The 18,979-nt window shown below is 41.4% G+C and overlaps 2 protein-coding genes and 1 long non-coding RNA gene across 6 annotated transcripts in view; 1 reads left to right on the forward strand and 2 right to left on the reverse strand.

Annotated features, from left to right (window-relative positions):
• LOC147302034 (plakophilin-4-like) overlaps positions 1-3,747 on the reverse strand; it is an 87,047-nt gene extending 83,300 nt beyond the window's left edge. The window contains exons 1-2 of one of the 4 annotated variants that reach the window (XM_086282932.1): positions 3,486-3,747; positions 2,507-2,692 (exon numbers count right to left, since the gene is read on the reverse strand). In XM_086282932.1, the coding sequence (XP_086139058.1) occupies positions 2,507-2,632 (126 nt within the window). In that variant the 5' untranslated portion in view covers positions 2,633-2,692; positions 3,486-3,747. The other 3 variants (XM_086282930.1, XM_086282929.1, XM_086282931.1) reach the window with 3 other exon arrangements.
• Positions 3,748-4,873: 1,126 nt separating this feature from the next.
• On the reverse strand, positions 4,874-17,900 carry LOC147302036 (uncharacterized protein C7orf57 homolog). Its single transcript, XM_086281791.1, has 8 exons — positions 17,679-17,900; positions 16,981-17,028; positions 16,699-16,872; positions 12,849-12,936; positions 12,494-12,623; positions 11,770-11,834; positions 10,175-10,275; positions 4,874-7,369 (listed from the first exon to the last, which is right to left on the reverse strand). The coding sequence occupies exons 2-8, from the start codon at positions 17,021-17,023 to the stop codon at positions 7,311-7,313; spliced, it is 660 nt and encodes a 219-aa protein (XP_086137917.1). The 5' UTR covers positions 17,024-17,028; positions 17,679-17,900; the 3' UTR covers positions 4,874-7,310.
• Positions 17,746-18,841, forward strand: LOC147302037 (uncharacterized). The gene is made up of 2 exons (XR_015127081.1): positions 17,746-18,073; positions 18,223-18,841. It is a non-coding gene; the product is annotated as an uncharacterized LOC147302037 (long non-coding RNA).
• Positions 18,842-18,979: the final 138 nt, after the last annotated feature.

Below are 18,979 nucleotides of genomic sequence, written 5' to 3' on the forward strand. Positions count from 1 at the left end.
AGAAAAACAGAGGTCAGCTGATATCAGCATTCAACCCATCAATTTGAATATCTGAATGTTCCTGAGCTTTTAATTAAATTTTACAGCATTTAACCAGAGATAGGTTTAGTCACACTGGCAGGGCAGCAGTAGGAATGATAATGACAAGGACAAAAACAGTGAAATACTGCAGTGGAATATAAAAGGAATGACAAAAGACAAAACACTATCTGAAATGTGTGGAAAGCAAGCAAAGGAAACAGGTACAAAAACACACTTTCATAACATCGCTGTCAGTTCGTATAAAGGACTGTTTACATTGGATAAATATCACCAGGTGACCTCAAGCGATCTGTAATAACTGCAGCAGTTGTCTTTGCTCTTAATCTTGTGCAAATCTGCCATGTCTATAATCTTCATAATAAAAAAAACCCATCAAAATAATGTTCATACATCTACTCCTGTGTGAGTAAATCTTTTTTAAATATGTTTTCCCCCCCCATCCTTTTAAGGGCAGAGCATCACAGAAGGCTGATAGTGGAAATTTATTAATGAGAGTTTTAATAGAATTCTGGGTGCAAATTCATGAGGCTCAGCATGGAGACCCATTACATTTCAGTCTCATCTGCAGATAATCCTCTGGATTTGCTCAGTAAATTTGGGTGAATCGCAGACTTCATTTATCCTGTGAGAAGGGGCAGGACCAGAGGGATGGCTAGTGGTGTAGTGTCCCCTCATACAATCTGACCATCCTCCCAAAACAACTACGAAAGGATGTATAATGATCAGAAAGAGGAGGCAAAGTAAATACAAAAAAGATGTAAGATGATCTTAAGGACATAAATGCCAAATGAACACAAATGGTGTTACAGTTAGCCCAAAGAGACAAGAACAACCACAATCAGATATAAATGACTTCAGAGAGCAGCAAACGACAAAACCACCACAGAAGGGAAGCAAAATGAAAAATAAAAGAAGAAAAACAAAGACACAATGTGACTATAAAGGAAAGGAAAATGTAGAGAAAAGGATACAAAATGATGCATATAAACACAAAATGACAATAAAGGATAGTGAATAGGTACACATGATTCTACAGAGGGATGGAAAAATATCCAGGGACACAAAACCACAGCAGAGAAAAGGGATACAAAATAATACCAGAGATACAAAATTAATATAAACAGATGCAAAAGGGCCGCAATGAGAATAAAAAATGCCCCCCAAAAATGCAATACAAATACAAAAGGATAGAAGATGACCTCAATGTTAAGCAAAATGCCCCCAAAACACAAAAGAAACCAGAGAGGTAAAAAACAAAGAAGCCCAATAAGAAGCAAAATCAAAGAGAAAGAGAAACGAAAGAAATGCAAAATGACTACAATGGAATGCAAAATGGCACAAGGAGGACTCAACAACAAAACAACAAAATAAAAGACAACTAAACAACATAACAACAACAGGTAGAAAGAGACCACTAAGTGACACAAAACAACTTTAACGTGCTAAAGATGAACACAATAAATAAATAAATTCCAAGAACCACAATAGGAAACAAAAGAATGTTAGAGAAGCAAAATGTCCCCGAAATAGATAAAAGAAACATAAAGCAAGACAGAGGAACCTGTTCTAAATGAATACAAAACAAAAAGCTCCAAAAACAAAGGGATGTGAAATGGCTCCAGAGATTTAAAAAATGACCACAAAGGGATCCAAAACAACCACAATGGGACACAAAATGACCACAACGAGACACACAAGACCATGAAATAACCATGTAGGAGTATGAAATATCTCAAGAGTCAGAAAATATCCTCAAGGGGATGCAAACAGACCTTGAAGAAAGGCAAGCTAAACCCACAGACACAGTGGGACGCAAAATAGTGCAAGAGAGACACCAAATTATCCAAAAGAGATACAAAGTGACTACAAAGAGAAGTTACATGCCCCAGAAGCACACAAAACAACAACAAATGAACAAAAAATTAGCACATCCCAAACAACCAAAATAGGATTTAAAATAGCCATAGGGAGGCAGGAAATGCCCACAAAAAGCTATAAAGGAGGCAAGAAAAACCATCAAAGATAAGCAGCCTACCACAAAACAGATGAGATGAAAATTAGCTTGAAGAGAAACTAAATAACCAATAAAAACACAAAAATATCACAGTGGGATGTAAAATGATCATAAACAGACATAAAATAACCACAGAGAGTTATACTACATGACTCAAAAACAAAAACATATGCAAAACAACCACAAAGCATGCATGGATCTTCCTAAGCGAGTGCCTCTGTGCAGAGATCTTCAAGCAGGTCTAATGCAAAGAAACAGCGAAAGAAGATAAGGTATGAGCTCCATTAAAAACACAGAGACTGTCAGTGTGAATGCAGCCTCAGAACTGGCAGCGTAAAGCCAAAGTCAGTCACTGATGAGTTAATGGAGAGTGAAAGGCGTGGGAATAATGTGGGAAAATGAGGAGCACACACGAACAAGGGTGTGACTGCAGCATCTTCTGCCGCCTACCTGCTCTTTGACAGAAGCCAGGAGGTTGGTGGTGGTGGTGCCGCTGGAGTCTGTAGGGTGGCTGTGACCACTCGGTCCCTCTCTGGCCACCATGGGCCCTTCCCCCTCTGTGTCACCCTCCTCCATCGCCTCTACCTGCCCGCTGTAGTCCAGAGCCGGCTGGCTGCTGAGGCGCCCTCTCTGACCCTGCAGGAGGACTACAAGTCGGTCAGGATGTGGACAAGGAGGAGGCACAATGACCAGAAAATCACTGTCACAGCCACTGAGCGTGTCACAGGGTGAGTTTACAGGGGAGCACCCTCTATAATAACCCTGCAGGGATTCACACTGGTTTTTATAAACCTCCCTAATATCCCTGCAGACACTCATACTGATTTTATAGTGACCTTATGGTATCACTACAACACCCCTATGGAGGCTCATGGTGTGCTTTTCTTTTTATGCACCTACAGTATCAGCCTCCGTAGGGATTCATAATGAGGCTCACTGATGAGATTAGAGTGCTTTCCCTTATATATGCTTTAATCTCCATGGAATTGTGAGGCATTTCAGCGGGGATTTAACCCTTCTGTGCCGCAGGTGACTGCAAATGTCTCCACAATTTACAGTTGCAGTAGTGTAAATGTTATGGATTGCATTTGAAGGTGTGCATGCAAGCTGCACGGGAGGCATTTAACAACATGTCACGTTCAGGATCCTTTTTTCCTTTTATTTATTTATTTATTTATTTATTTTTTACCCCCGTTTCTTTTCTGGGCGATAAGCGAAGAGCCTTGATCACATCTGCACACCAGCCTGACTGTCACACATCAATCACTCATCCACCATCCGGCAGCCAAGGACGAGGTCACACCGACTCACCGGACCGGAGACCGGGGAGCGCGGCTGTGTCAATCCGAGCCTGCCTCTCTTGTTTCGGGCACGCAGAGCTGCGCTGCCCGCCCTCCTGCCTGGCAAGCGGCTGTCAGTGAGGACTCACCGGCCAGATGTTGCTGTCAGAAGCAGGCCACAGCTGGCTTGATCCGTCCTGTTACACATCCATCCTCCACCTGCGGACGGCCGTGACAGCTACTACATTTCCCACGCGCCGACGTCAAAATAAACAAACAGTCCCCGTGCACGTCCTCGCGCTCCTCCTGCAATTATGTGTTTCCCCCCTCCTCTCCTCTTCTTTTTCACCTGCTGTGGGGTTTCGGTGCACTCATCCACCCCTGGCGTCCGCGCGGCACCCAGCCACCCACCCACCAATCAACCCGCCCAGCCACTATTACCGATCAGCGGCGTGACGTCACCATGCGGCTACGAATTGCTTTCCGATACGATAATCGATCAGCGGTCACCGATGCCCCACCGGTGCATGCGTTGCTGCAGCAGCTGCAGCCGTGCAGATGCGCGGAAGCTCCGTGCAAACACCCCGCTGGAGAGGAGGGATGCAGCCCGCGTGCGCGCGTGTGAGTGTGTTTTCTCCCCTACACAAACCTCCGTGGGCCTGAGTGGTCATTATGGGACTCCCAACGGTAAATTTAATAGTAAAGTTTATGAAGCACTTCAGGATAACTTATGGAAATTATTTTATGAAAGCCCTTTTACGCCAGGATAATAAAACAATTAAACTATTAAACCACTGAATTCAAATCAATACAGATGAAATATTAAGAGATTTTTTTTAATCCGAGTATTTTAATACACATATTTTGATGACATTTTGCCCCGTGTTAGCTGACTACAGTGGCAGTGGAAACCCACCAGTACTTGTCCCTAACAGCTAGCAGGATGGGGCATACAACTGATAGCTGCAATCAAGTTAACATATTTTGAAACTTACCATGAACTCCTGTGACTTCTAACACTTTTTCCAGACTTCTCCTGTCACACAGCCCTGGTAAGCTTGCTCTTCATTTCCGGTTTGCTGGTAGCAGGTTTTGCTTTTCTAGCTGAAATGTTTTAACTTTCAGACATCATGTTACAACTGTAGTGGAGCAAATTTACAATTGATTAGGAGATTTTGTGGTTGTATATCTGTTTAAACGCATATGCTATGTATGCTATAATCTTATCAGACTAAGATTTTGTGCTTTTATTTTATTTAATTATGTATATGCTTCTAAATTACACTAATGTAAGGTGACCTGGAGAGTTTTGAAGAGACTAAAAATAAAGAAAATATTGTTTTAAAGTTGTTGTTTTTTTTTAAAGCTACTACAAATTTCATTTTGTTTTAAAGCTTAAACATGAACACACCTTCACTCATCTTTAAATAGTTGTGTGTGTGTGTGAGAAAGCATCCACATTTGGTGTAGAAAGAAAAGGAGGAGCTTCGTTAGTAGATTCTCACGCTCAGAAAGAAAAGAAAAAGCAGAACACAGGTACATGCACATGCCCATTTATTTAAATGACAATTAAAGAGTCTGTGTGCGGTCTTAAACGTAAGCATGGTCTCTGTTTAACAGCTGCCTTCTTCCGTCTCCTCTGGTGCACCTTAAGTAAACTTGCAGATAGAAAGCAAGACGAGTGACAAGACTTCAGGAAGGAAGCTGCAAAGTTAAGCCACTAAAAGGTTTCCCACTACTGGTTTGTAAACCGATAACGCCACCGGCTCACACGGAGCCGAGGAAGACACATGACAAAACACTGCTTTTTTTAATAACTGTGAATACCTGAATATTTAACAGCTTGTTAAAAATAAACCCGCTCTTCAAAGCAAACCGTTTCAAAAGATGATACATTCGACGTTCCTTGTACTGCAAAGCAAAACACTGTGCCGGTAAAACATGTTGGAAACACCACACAGAGATAAATTATGCATCACTGATTAAATATATTAAAACCAGACAGCCGTGTTGAACATGAAACATCCCTTGTAAGGGTTTTAAATTCTTTCCAAACAAGAGTCCGTTACTGCTGCAGCATTTCTGACACGCAGGTGATGAATTTGTTGGATGTATTAGGAGAGACACGTCACCGCTATCCTTTTCATTTTAAGAGCAACACCCCCACCCCCAAACGAATGTCCCTGAAGGATTAGGATTTCTGCTGTCACGGTTACGCCTCAAAAGTTAAAACTATTAAATGACTCAAAGCTGAAATGTCCATCAAACACAGAAATCCATTACTTTTTTTCCCTGGGCATCCTGACAGTCAAACTAATGTTGCAACAAGAGGAGGAGATGGGAGCTTTTCAACTTTTATAGCATCAGTCTGCTCCTAAACTGAGCATTTCAGGTCCTGAAAGTCTCCTGCATTTAATTTGGGGAATTACATCAAACACAGGGACATTATCACCTTGAATACAATGCATTGGTAAGTTAAAATCTAAAGATTCAACACTGCCTCTCGACTGATGTCGGCATATTAAGTGGGAGGAAGAAGGTACACACGCACACACACACATATATATATATACACAGACTTTTAAACTAAACATGGCTATGTGCCATTTAGTCTATTGGCATCAATGCATTTCAAACCGAAAAGTACATTTCTAGGCTATTTTATTATAACATTTTATACTTATATGATGCATATCTTAAATGTTACATGAACAAAAGTTTTCCTTGCCTTTAATGCTGCAGCAGTAATCGTTCCTCTCATCTGATCAGAATAAACTCTCCATCGCGTCATGGGGTGGAGGGCTCAGCATGACTGGGCTGTGCACTAACACTAACTTCTTCCTACTGATGTCTACGAAGTCTAAACACTGCATGAGCAGGGAAAAAACTGCTTGGTTGGCACGTTCAGAACTCACTTAAAAAAAGACGAAGGGGGGAAAAAAAAAATCCTCTCCTGCCTTAATCGTCACTGGGAATTACACTGGAATTGACTTTCAGCTTGTCGGCCTGCAGAAGGAAGTCGTTATCCCCAAAGTTGTCCAGGATGTTTTATCTGTTGTGTGGGATTTGGGTTTTTTAAGCTGGAGGAAAATGCACAGATTTAGCAGAGAGGGGCTTTAACCTGGAGAATAGAGTAAATTTAGATCTTTGATTGGGAAACTGCTGACATATCTGGAATGGACTCCAACATTTGGTTCTTTGTTATATTCTGCTCTGTTGAGCCTTGTTACTGAGGAAAAATGAGTCTTTATGAGTGCATGTTTCTGGATTTTCTAGCCTCAACAACGACAGCGTTGTGGGGCGAAGGGGTTTGCGAGAAAAGGCAACCTTTTGCAAAGCGGCAAGCTGAAAGAAAAAAAAAAAAAATCACTTTTGGTCCAAACAAACTGTGGCGGCTGTGGCCATCAGCATTCGTTTTAGCACGTGGTCACAGCCGCAAGGCTGCTGTCTCAGCGAATGAGCGTATTTGCCCCCGCATCAGCAAACACACAAACCTGTAGCATCCCTTCAGACAGCAGGAGCATTTGGTCAAAAAGAATAAATATGTCACGTCACTGGAACCACAATTTATAAGCACAAACACTTGGTTACTTCACTAACTCGATCTTCATACAACCAGGGAGGGGAACTAACGGCAAATGAGGCGGAAACGACCAGCCTGTTAGTTTCCAGCCCTGCACACGACTCGTCTTTCAAATCGAGGAACGACAAAACAAATAAAAGACACCGTGAGCACCGACAGTTCTACTCAAACATAAAACCCGCCTGACTTCTTTTTACAAATTAAAACAAATAAATAGGGAGAGAGGACAGTACCTTTGCATAAACATGAGTACAAAAACATAACAGTCAGTGGATGTACAGTAAATGCGAGTGATTCCAAGAGGGGCAGAGCAGCGCCTTCGTGGGTTTGTGACACCATGAATCAGTGTTAAGACGCCCCCTCCCCCCCTCCGGACCAAGACCTGCGCTCACTACTCCAGATCGTCCACGTCCTCCGTCGCGACAGTGCTCGTCTGTTCTGAGGTCACACCTGAAAGACAAAAGAAACATGAAGAAGAGGAAACGTCTCTGAGGCCTATCAGGCCAAACTGTAAACGCTCTCTCCCACCAATGACATACGCGTTAATACCACTGTAAGCTACTGTTACAACCAGCTTATTAGGGCTGGGTATCGTCACTGATTTCTAGAATCGATTCAATTCCGATTCACAAGGTCCCGAATCGATTCGATCCACGATTCGATTTAATTCGATTCGATTCGATTTAAATCTGGGAAATTTTGACAGTCAGAAATATAATTCAGATCAGAACATTTACATATTTTTGTATCTATAAAAAGGAAGCTGACACTCGCAAGACTTTATCCAAGGTGTGAGCATCACAGCAGATGCCTTTGTGTCAAAGTAGCTGAAGATAAAACACAGAAAAACATGTAGGTGATTTTCCTGGCCTGGGATTTTATAAAAATATTCTGCAGTACATCGAAAACGAAAGAAAACCATTAATTAATGAACATTACCTCTGACGTTACAGCGGTTTTATTAGAGACACGGCTAAGCATTTTGCATTTTGAATAATTTTAAAAAGTTTCAATTTGTTCAGTATTGAACAGCAGAAATGAGGTTTTCTTTTCGGAAGAATGTAAAAGGGAAAAAAACAGCGGCCGACAGCGCTGTAAGCAACAGTAGACTTGTGCATAACAAGCAAGCGAACAATGAAGAAAGCGAAACTGTTCGAGAGAGGGGGGGGGGAGGGAGAGAGGGAGAGAGAGAGAGCTGCGCATCGCAATGGAAGCAAAACAGTAAAAGAATTCATGACGATGTTTATGTGAAGCGTTTGGATCTTCTTTTGCTGCTGGTTCGGTCAATATTGTTTGGAGAGAGATCAAACTAACAGCTTTAGAATCAGCGCATAAAGGGCGTGAACACAAAGCGCGGACCCGGATCAGCGAGCTGTCGGCTTTCAGCCCCGACTGTGAGAAAGGCGACATCTAACTGATTCTGATCCGCTGTGTGTTTAAGTCTATGTGCAGAATCCCTGTACCTGCTCTCATTTACTGTTTGGTGGTTCTTGAAATTTTGTGAGATGTCACCAGAGATTCTGGCATTTCGGACAAAATAAATTTATATTAAAAAATCGATTTAGGATTTTAATGAATCGATTTTACGTTATCCAAGCCAGAATCGATTTTAATCGATGAATCGATTATAAAAACCCACCCCTACAGCTTATTAGTATTAGTGTTACATCAACTACTTCAATCGGACAGTTTATCCAAATAAATGTACACTGTATTGGAAAAAAGTATTGCTCAAGGGAATTTGAATGCCATCCCATTCTTAATCCATAGGGTTTGTTATGATGTTGGCCCAGCCTCTGCAGCTATAACAGCCTCAGCTCTTCTGGGAAGGTGTCTGTGTAGGCTCTTAGTGCTAGTCATTGTAATCTAAGGAGCTTGGAAAGAAAAGCAAGCTTCTTCGGTTAAAGAAGCTTCTCGAATGAGAGATGAAATGTCTTCAAGAAACTGAAAGAAATCCAGTTGCTTTTCTTTCCCAGCTCCTTAGATCTTCTGGGAAGGCTTTCCACAAGGTTTAGGAGTGCGTTTATGCAAATTTTGAGCAGACACTGATGTTGGATTAGACGGCCTGGCTCGTGGTCTCCACTCTAATTCATCCCGAAGGTGTTCTGTTGGATTGAGATCAGGACTGTGTGCAGGATTTGTTAACTTGTCGGGTTAACCTCGAGTTTTCATTTTTATAATGACTTCTGCCACAGGCCTAACATGCTCCAAAGCACATCCAGTTTAAAATAAGAGATCACCTACTGACCAATCAATTCTCTGAAAGTACATCACCAATGCTGGAAGCTTGCTCAATGCGCAGACAGCAGGAAGATCTAATCTTTTTTTAATAGTGTCTAAAGTCTTTGCCTTTCCCCGGTGAGGGTCAGTAAGAAATACAGATTTCTAGAAGCAACTTTGTTCCCTTTTTTTCCATGTTGGTTGCAAACAATTTTAAAATGACTTCATTTTCCTGTAACCCTGAGCCAAGTCTGTTTGATTTCTTTTTCTTTCATCTAGTTTATAACCACACACAGCTTCTGCATTTTGGCATTAAGTAAATAATTACAATGCCTCATGTGTTGTTGTTCATCTGCGGTATTAAAATAATTAAGACCAGATTAAATTCTTTAATTATCCACATATGTCAAACGTTGAAATTGAAAGAGGGTGTAGTTTTTTTCACTACTGTAGCATCACAAAATGTAATTTAAAAAAAAAAAGCCTCTTGAAGCCATAACAGTAGCTCGACAGCAATTTAAAGGTATTTTACTTTCATGAACATTTGGAATATTCATGAATATTTGGCATCATATTTGGTGAAGTCAGTCTAAAGACCTACATGATGCCCTAGGTGCACGCACTCTTTACTCATTTTTGATACTCGCTGTGAAAATTCATCATTGGTGCTGCTGTTTGAACCACCATACTGTTTGGACACATCCATCAGCTGATGCAGACTGTGGCTGTGGATGCAAAGACCACTTGCTGGACCTGTAGCTGTATACATTGTCTAGCATCTCCATTAGCTCCGCTGATAGAAGAACAGATGCAGAAAATTTTTACCAACCTATACCACAATACCTGCCTTCATTACTTATTTCCTGAGGTCTTCAACTCTTTGTATTTTCTATTTAATTGGCAACTTTTGGGAAAATTAAACATTTCTTATCTTACTCTGTATTAAATCTGTAAACATGATCAATACTATGTATTGAATTTACTGCAGGATTCACACATCACTGGCTAACACCCTCCGGCTGTTTGACATCATACTTGAGGCATCGTCGTCATTGAGTGACTTCTTCTGCCCCTCCACGTAGCCGTGACTCAGCAGCTTGGACATGCTGACGGGTGTAGTCTTCTTATCATAAGACCTGAAGAGGAGGCAGAACGCAGCAGTTTTACTTTACGCTTATATATATATATATATATATATATATATATATATATATATATATATATATATATATATACACACTCAACAAAAATATAAACGCAACACCTTTGTTACTGCTCCCATTCCCCATGGGATGGACGTAGAGACCTAAAATTAATTCCAGATACACAATATAACCATCCCTCCCAAACAGTGGTCACAAATCAGTCCAAATGTGTGGTAGTGGGCACATCTGCTATATTGAGATAATCCATCCCACCTCACAGGTGTGCCACATCAGGATGCTGATCTGACATCATGAGTAGTGCACAGGTGTACCTCAGACTGCCCACAACAAAAGGCCACCCTGGAATGTGCAGTTTTGTCTCACAGCAAAATGCCACAGATGCCACAGCAATGAGGGAGCGTGCAATTAGCATGCTGACAGCAGGAATGTCAACCAGATCTGTCGCCCGTGCATTGAATGTTCATTTCTCAACCATAAGCCGTCTCCACAGGCGTTTCAGAGAATATGGCAGCACATCCAACCGGCCTCACAACCGCAGACCTCGTGTAACCACACCAGCCCAGGACCTCCACATCCAGCAGGTTCACCTCCAAGATCGTCTGAGACCAGCCACCCAGACAGCTGCTGGAACAATTGGTTTGCACAACCAAACAATTTCTGCACAAACTGTCAGAAACCGTCTCAGGGACGCTCAACTGCATGCCCGTCGTCCTCATCGGGGTCTTGACCTGACTCCAGCTCGTCGCCGTAACAGACTTGTGTGGGCAAATGCTCACATTCGATGGCGTCTGGCACGTTGGAGAGGTGTGCGCTTCACGGATGAATCATGGTTCACATTGTTCAGGGCAGATGGCAGCTGAGAATGTCCCAGTTCTTGCATGGCCAGCATACTCACCGGACATGTCACCCATTGAGCATGTTCGGGATGTGCTTGACCGGCGTATACGACAGCGTGTACCAGTTCCCACGAATATCCAACAACCTCGCACAGCCATTGAAGTGGAGTGGACCAACATTCCACAGGCCACAATTGACAATCTGATAGACTCCATGCGACGATGTGTTGCACTGCATGAGGCAAATGGTGGTCACACCAGATACTGACCGGTTCTGGGTCCCCAGACCCCCAATAGCGCAAAAAACTGCACATTCCAGGGTGGCCTTTTGTTGTGGGCAGTCTGAGGTACACCTGTGCACTACTCATGATGTCAGATCAGCATCCTGATGTGGCACACCTGTGAGGTGGGATGGATTTTCTCAATATAGCAGATGTGCCCACTACCACACATTTGGACTGATTTGTGACCACTGTTTGGGAGGGATGGTTATATTGTGTATCTGGAATTAATTTTAGGTCTCTACGTCCATCCCATGGGGAATGGGAGCAGTAACAAAGGTGTTGCGTTTATATTTTTGTTGAGTGTATATATATGTACAGGAACCAAACAACCAGAGAGTTATTACCTTCTTTTGTATTTGTTGGTTATTGTCAGACCCTCCATCTCAGAGCCTGGAGCATCAGGAGACATCTGCAGGTTGAGAAAGCTGTGGTTATCTCTGTATCACTTCAAGACATAAAGGACTTGCATGTAACAGCAGAATTATTCAACAAATACATCATTACTTTAAGTGGGCTACTAATATAGCATGGGGTAAATCTGGGAAACAGAAAAAGGATGAAATGAAGGAAGAAAAGTGAAGAAAATAGTTATGCCATGAAAAATGATCCAAGAAACTGACAACAAAGTAAAACTGCTCAAACCCAAAATACTTAAAAAGCATAAATATATAATAAATAGCAGTTTAAAATTTTTTTGCACTTTCTCTGCACATTTTATTTGATGCACTTCTCAATATCTGAAAACTATCTCTGTCACAGCTCAGGAACGTTACTTCTTCAGATATTGTACAGTGTAACATATTCAAAGCATCGCTTGTACTTACCCAGAGATTTGATTAAAAAAAAAAACAAACAACAAAATTCCAATAAATTATCACCCCAAAGCACCGGCAGCAAATTAGACCCAAATAAACTTCAAATAAGCTGAAAATGCATCAATGGAGCGAAACCAGGTGAAAACACAAGGAAAGGTGATGGGAAAAACTTATAAATAAATTAAATATGGAAGGCACTGGTATGGCGTCAGTGGAAGTGGGAGGGGGTGATGCATTTTTGGAGTCCATTCACCTTCTCTTTACCCTGGGTAAATCTATCAGTCTCTCTTTCCCAGGATGTACTGTTATCAGTGCCAAACGGCGGGGCAAGAGGCTGCCTGCCTCCCTTCATCTGGCCATCGGGAGACGTTTCCTTGCTTCCGCTGTAAGCACAAAACCACGATGACATGCCATGTGAAATTACTGCTGGACACTTCTGACAGCCTGCCAACTGTTAGGATGCAGACTTCATGGCTTGCTAATGCCGAGGCCCGCGCTCAGGGTGACCAATGAGCGCAAATGGTCATCAGATTTCTCTTTTATTAAACAATCGCTATAACTGAAGCTTTTCAGTTAGTGACGCGTCCTCATCGCAGCTCGTCTCTCACCTCTTTGACTCATCTCCTCCAAACCAGTTGGATGGATTGTAGGTTTTCTTCGGCATGTCGTCATCGTCCACATCGTGGCTCAACAGCCCTGCAGCAAAAAGAAACCCCCCCCCCCACAATGAAACCAAAGCACTGGCAGCAGTAATGATGCATTGTGTCTCACCTTTAAGAGCACAATGTGGCATTTAACTCACAGCCTATTCAGCCAAGCAGCTAAACAATTACTCCAGTCCAAGCTGAGGCTGGAACTGTTTTTTTTAGGCAGCCTAATTGTGAATTCGTAATGTTTATCTTCTCTTCTGCTGTTTGCCACATTATTCTCCTGCATTGCTGTTACAGCAGTGATTTGACAGTCCTTAACCATCTACAACAAAGGGTGGATCGCGACCCTGAACTTTTCAGTTACAGCACAAGATGGAGAGAAGCTGTAGAGTGCCCAGGAGGCAGAGTGAGTGCCAAGTCACTAAAAGCTTTAATAAAGAGAGCAGATTATGTTAAGCAAGCAGTGCACTTGAACTTAATGCATCAAAATCTTTAATTGGAACTTTTTCCAATGGACTCTGGTATCTGGAATCAAACCTCTAATGCATGTATGTGCACAAAAACAAGCACTACAACTTCTACAGGGCTCTGATTATTCTATACCCTAGACATCACGCATACACTTTAAAATACATTTCCTTAAACTTAATTTAAAAGATACATGAGTAATATATGTGGATATAGTGAGTAAATTAAAAATATTTGTTTTTAATTAAAATCTGAATAACCACAATATCACATTTCTTATCAAATGAGCCCACACGTGCAGACTAGCATGAAATACTCATATGAAACTTTCTGTGCAGGAGCTCTGCTTCTCCCAAGAGAAATGAAGCCTGCAAAGTTGCAGTTTCTATAAACAAAAAGAGACTGTTGTGTTTTCCTAAAACGCAGAAGCTTTTCTTTCTCTCCTTCTTTTCATGTTGTGGACTTTTAAGCCTGTTGTTTGAGGTTTGCATTTCAAAGCCATGTGTGTCACCCGTTAGGCATTTTTAGTCACAAAAATGGGGCGAGTAGTGTGGCTTCAAAGCCTCCACGCTGAGAGCAGCAACCGCAGAGGGCTCATCCAGGTAACTTCAGGGTATCCTGACCAGGTTATGTTTAAGCTTAGACATCATCAGGTTTGAAATTGCTGCCTATCAACTAACCACTTCTCTGGAAAACAGAATCATCATCCTTGGAAAAGCCCTCAGACCTGTGTTGTGTTGTCAGTAACAGAGTGTTAAGTTGTTTTAAGAACATCTGAAGCCTTTATTATTTTCCCTGAAGAGCAACAGTAATAAATACAGGCTCTTTATTATTGATTTTCCTCCCTGTTTGCTGCAATTCTTGATCAATTTTATTGTTCTACACGTGTGAATACAGAATCCTAAAACACGACACCTATTTTATTTACTTGCTGACCTTTTAACAAATTTGCACACAGACTACGACTGAACATTACCAGGACAGTCGCTCAAAGAAAATCTAACGATTAATTTAATATAATATGTAACTGTAATCCATCTGATTCACCCGCTCTTTAAAGATAGAGCTGTGGTACTGAGAGGTCTGTAAACTCTTACAGTCAGCATTTTTGCCAGCTTTCCTCCTTCAAATAAGCTAAACTTTATTAATATAGCCCAGTAACGCTTCACTGAACTTAAAGCTCACATGCATTCATGCAGCACCTTTAAAACCTCACACACACACACACACACACACACACACACACACACACACACACACTCACAGCTGATGTGTCTGCAGCAGCTGTGCTGCTTTCAGTCTGGATCATGTGGTTAACCTCTTCATCTTTTTATCGCCACTGTAAAATCTGTGGCTCTGCTGCTGAGTACCCTATCCATGTTTTGTATGATAAATAAACCCTGGCTTCACTTATCAACCTTATAACCACCTTTATTGACTGCCTATATTAGGGTACGTGAAGCCAGGTGAATGAGTTTCCTTATCCAAATGCTGGTACAGACCGTAGAAGGAATCTCCTACGTTGGATTGTGCTAAACAAAACTCCTTTCTTGCACAGCTGTGAGCCATTTTAAGGCCTTCTGATTTTTGTGTTTTTATGTTTCATTTTCTTTTGTTGACATTAGGGCTGCCACGATTAGTCGACTAGTCACGATTACGTCGACTATTAAAATCGTCGACGACTAATTTAATAGTCGACCCGTCGTTTGAAGCTTTGTAAGATCCCAAAAGACGCAGGAATGAGTAGTAGGATTTAAGAGTGTAATAACGGACTGAAACAGAAGATGGCAGCACTGCATGTACAAGGATGCCAGCTGCCCTTAAACCCCGAAGAAGAAGAAGCTATGTCCCAGAATTCATAGCGTGGCCCAGCTCAGTTTCCAACAATGGCGGCAGCTAGTTAGTTTTAATATTACTCTTATTATTCTTTCTGGGTCACAAAATAAATGTTTAACATATTTTCAGGCGAGAATGTAGCTGTGTAAACCTCAAATATCTGCTCAGTTTATCAAGACATCACATATTTTCAAAAGCGCTCCGACGTTTTCGGAGACATCTGTTACCCACTAGCTCGATAGCTAGCCGAGGGCAAGGCTCACTAGAGCCGTGAGAACACCGGACTCCCGGCAAATCGTTTACAAACCCACCGCAGTCTTTCGCTACTCAGGTTAAACATGATATATGAGTCACTTAGATAACTTAAAAATGTTAGTGTTTGGCTTTTTTTTAGTATTTTATTTGTTCCTGAGTAAATCAGTTTGGCTGAGGTCAAAGTTATAGTTTTTACACAGCTGAATAAACGTCAAGCAGACAGCTGATCATCAGAAGTGTGAGATGCTGGAGAATTTACTCCGGTGTCCTGTTATATTTTAGATGGCAAGGAGTTTATTAAACTCCACCGAAACAATCTGCAGATTTCATTAAAATTTAATAAACTGTCATCTTGTCTTTTTAGTTAGCACCTTAAACACTTAAAGCTGTAAGCTAATGATAGTTATATAAGAGCAGATGCTGCTGGTGCAATAAGCTGTACGTTTTATGTCCAATGGATTTGATTAGTCGACTATCAAAATAATCGTTTGTGGCAGCCCTAGTTGACATTCAGATACTAAACTTTATTATAAAATTTTAATATTACTCAATATCCATCCAAGCATCCACTTTATATGGGTCCAGGTCACAGGGGCTGCAGTTTAAACAGAGATGCACAACCTCAACCCAGCCACCTGTAAAACTCGTCTTGAGAAACACTGAGGGGCTCCCAAGCCAGCCAAGTGACCGAATCTCTCCAACATGTCCTGGGTCTGTTCCAAGGTCTCCTCTTGGTAGAACATGTCCTGTATACCTCACCTAGGAAGTGCCTAAAATGAGATGATCTCCAAACCACCTCAACTGGTTCTCTATATGGTTGCCTGTGTCAAAGTGCTGGCCCTGAGACAGACATGATCTGTCTAGGGTGTACCCCACCTCTTCAGCCTCCCCATGACCCTGAACTGCATAAGCATACTAGAAGCTGACCGAGAGACATATTTGATGATTTAAAAATGGAATAAATCAGACTCTTTCAGACACACACAACAGACTTCTCTAATATTTGCTATATATAGCTCTAGTACTTATACAAGTACTTTATATAGTTTAGTCTCCGCTCAAAATATGTTACTGTTTGGTAAATGGACAAAAATTATAGACTTCTTTTTAGTCTTCTACTCTGAGCCAGGAAAACTCTGAAACTCTTTATAAAATTAGAGCATAAAATCATTTTTTTTTACACTGGCAATCTTCATATAGATGCATTTCAAGGCATCTATATGAACAGACAACAACTGTCTAATTTTACCTTTGTGTCCCCCCTGCTTCGCAAGCTTGACATAGTCCGAGTCCGTCTCAAATATCCCAACTCGCCGCCCACTGATCCTCTCCGCTGGAGCGCTTTCAGTGGCGGTCTGGCACAGCCCAGGGATCTGGGAGGTCGGTCCCGTCACGCCGCTGTTCGCCGCCCCGGGCTTTATGCCTGCAATAAATGAAAATTACAACGCTGTGTCCTTGCTGATAAATATGTAATTAATTTTTTAGCCTTTAGTTTCAACATGTATTACAGGTTATAGAGTTTGGATCTTACCACCAGGCTTGGTCCTTCTATGGTTGGGTACAGCAGCACTCATTTTATCTGAAGACAAAAAGGCAGGTCTGATGAGAAACAGGCCCGTTTTATAATGTGCAAAGAGTTTCTTTAAAACAACCTGGCATTTCTCACACCTAATTTATTGCTTAGTTGACAGCATGTGTGTTGATTTTATAAAAAAAAAAAGAAAGCCAAAGAACACTGGAAACACCTGCTTATATTTGTAATTTTTCTAGGGTATTTGGAGCCTTCTGTAAAGCACAGCGGCGGTACTGTGCGCCACAGTAATGACACTGACGAGACCATTAAGAAAAAGCAGTATTTTGCGTTTATTTTCAGAAGCTACCACCAATAAAAGCTAATAATTGCACATTTCTCATTCTTTAAAAACTAAAGCCGTGTAAAATTAAGAGTTTTACTTCACAAATACTATCCTGCATGTGCATACGGTCACACAGCTTGGGCAAACACAGCTGAGGCATCTTTTTTTTCTAGTGTTTTCCACGCTATAATTTAACAAAGCCGTGCTAATGTGGTTAGCCGCCTCCCTACTTGCCGCAGCAGCTCTCCTGTGTTCAAATATTTTGCGCTACAGCGGTGTTCTTTAACAACACAACAGCAACGAAAACAAGACATATGTCATATGTGGTTTTTGATTTCTCATAATTGTGAAGCAGGGTGTTGCTGTTAAATACCGTTAGCTTCTCGTTCCTCTTCTTCTAGAAGCAGGGCTGGACACAGACACTTCCTGCGGCACCTGCTGCCCACTTCCGGTGCACAAGGAGGAAGATCGTGTGTGTCTGACGGAGAAAAACTCTGTGATTTTCTCTGTGACACTCACAGTGGATTTAGAGATAATGGCACAGAGCAGGAGTGAGAATGGGACAGAGTGAGACCTCTTCTCGTGATTGTGCTCGGAGCATGAACCGCTAATCCTAACTGGGCTACGACTAATTTCGGTTTCAAACGAACGACTGTTAAAACAGGCTAGTTGGTTAATGAACTCAGTTTTATGTTCCAGTGTCCCTTATTGTTTATTATAAAACAATTTATGTATAGTACACAACAATATTTACTCACCTGTGATCAGGTAATCGTAATGAGGTTGGACTTGAGCTTTTTTTTTCTTAACCATACCATAATTTATTTATATAGCACTTTAAAGGTTTGATTGTATGTATGGGTGCTACCATGCTAATTACATTGTCCGTATTGACACTAGTTGTGTCTATAATACAGATGAAGACTGATTGATCGTTCAGACCTTCTGCTCGCTTGTCTGATTCTTGCATCTAACAGTCTGCACAGTTTTGTCTTGATGCATGCTCAATCATCCAGGTAAGTAAATCCCGAAAGCTGACTGAGCCCACTTATTCAGTGGACTAGTTTCAGTTATTGTGCAAATGTACTGTTTATAAGGTTGGGGAAACCTGCAGTCAGCTGAGACTGAAGAAGTCACTTGGATGAGTGAGGAAACCTTTGTCCCACTGAAAACGCTACGTCCAGATGAACAGAATCAACCTTTTGGGAGTCTGCACAGTTCTTTCATTAAAAAAAAAAAACAAGAAAAAAACTAAATATTCATGTTACAGGATAATACAATCAGCTGTTTGGTTGCCATTATAAGCTTCTGGTTTTTAAGTGTTGCTGTTATAATCGAAAGCATTTTTATTACATATCAGTGTGTTCTCATCCCTCTGTCTTGACTGCATATTTCCTTTGTTTAACAAGATATGAGGATATTGTTGCAGGATCCCTTTCCCCTCTTTCCTGATAGTTTAGGCTAAACCCAATATGATTAATTTCTGCACAAATTAATGAATGTTTTAATACTAAACATATAAAAGCGTAAAACGAATTTTTGTAAATTGGGTCTTTTTTTGGCTAACTTTGTCATGCAAACTTTGTGTCATAACTGTGTAAATGTATACTGTCCTTCTGGATTTTTGACTCAGCATAGCTAGTGGGCCAGCATGTCAAAGCCTTAATCCAGTTT

This window comes from Aulonocara sp. 'chitande type north' Nkhata Bay, linkage group LG23 (assembly GCF_057382095.1).
Source record: "Aulonocara sp. 'chitande type north' Nkhata Bay isolate Kocher_YH1m ecotype deep benthic linkage group LG23, A_spYH_male_GT1.1, whole genome shotgun sequence".
NCBI classification, from domain to species: domain Eukaryota; kingdom Metazoa; phylum Chordata; class Actinopteri; order Cichliformes; family Cichlidae; genus Aulonocara; species Aulonocara sp. 'chitande type north' Nkhata Bay.

Coding starts and splice junctions, on each gene's coding strand:
- LOC147302036 (XM_086281791.1), bottom strand. CDS start 17,023: ATGAGTGCTGCTGTACCCAACCATAGAAGGACCAAGCCTGGTG. Junction 16,873..16,980: donor TAGAAGGACCAAGCCTGGTG/GTAAGATCCAAA, acceptor CATTTATTGCAG/GCATAAAGCCCGGGGCGGCG. Junction 12,624..12,848: donor GGAGGAGATGAGTCAAAGAG/GTGAGAGACGAG, acceptor TTGTGCTTACAG/CGGAAGCAAGGAAACGTCTC.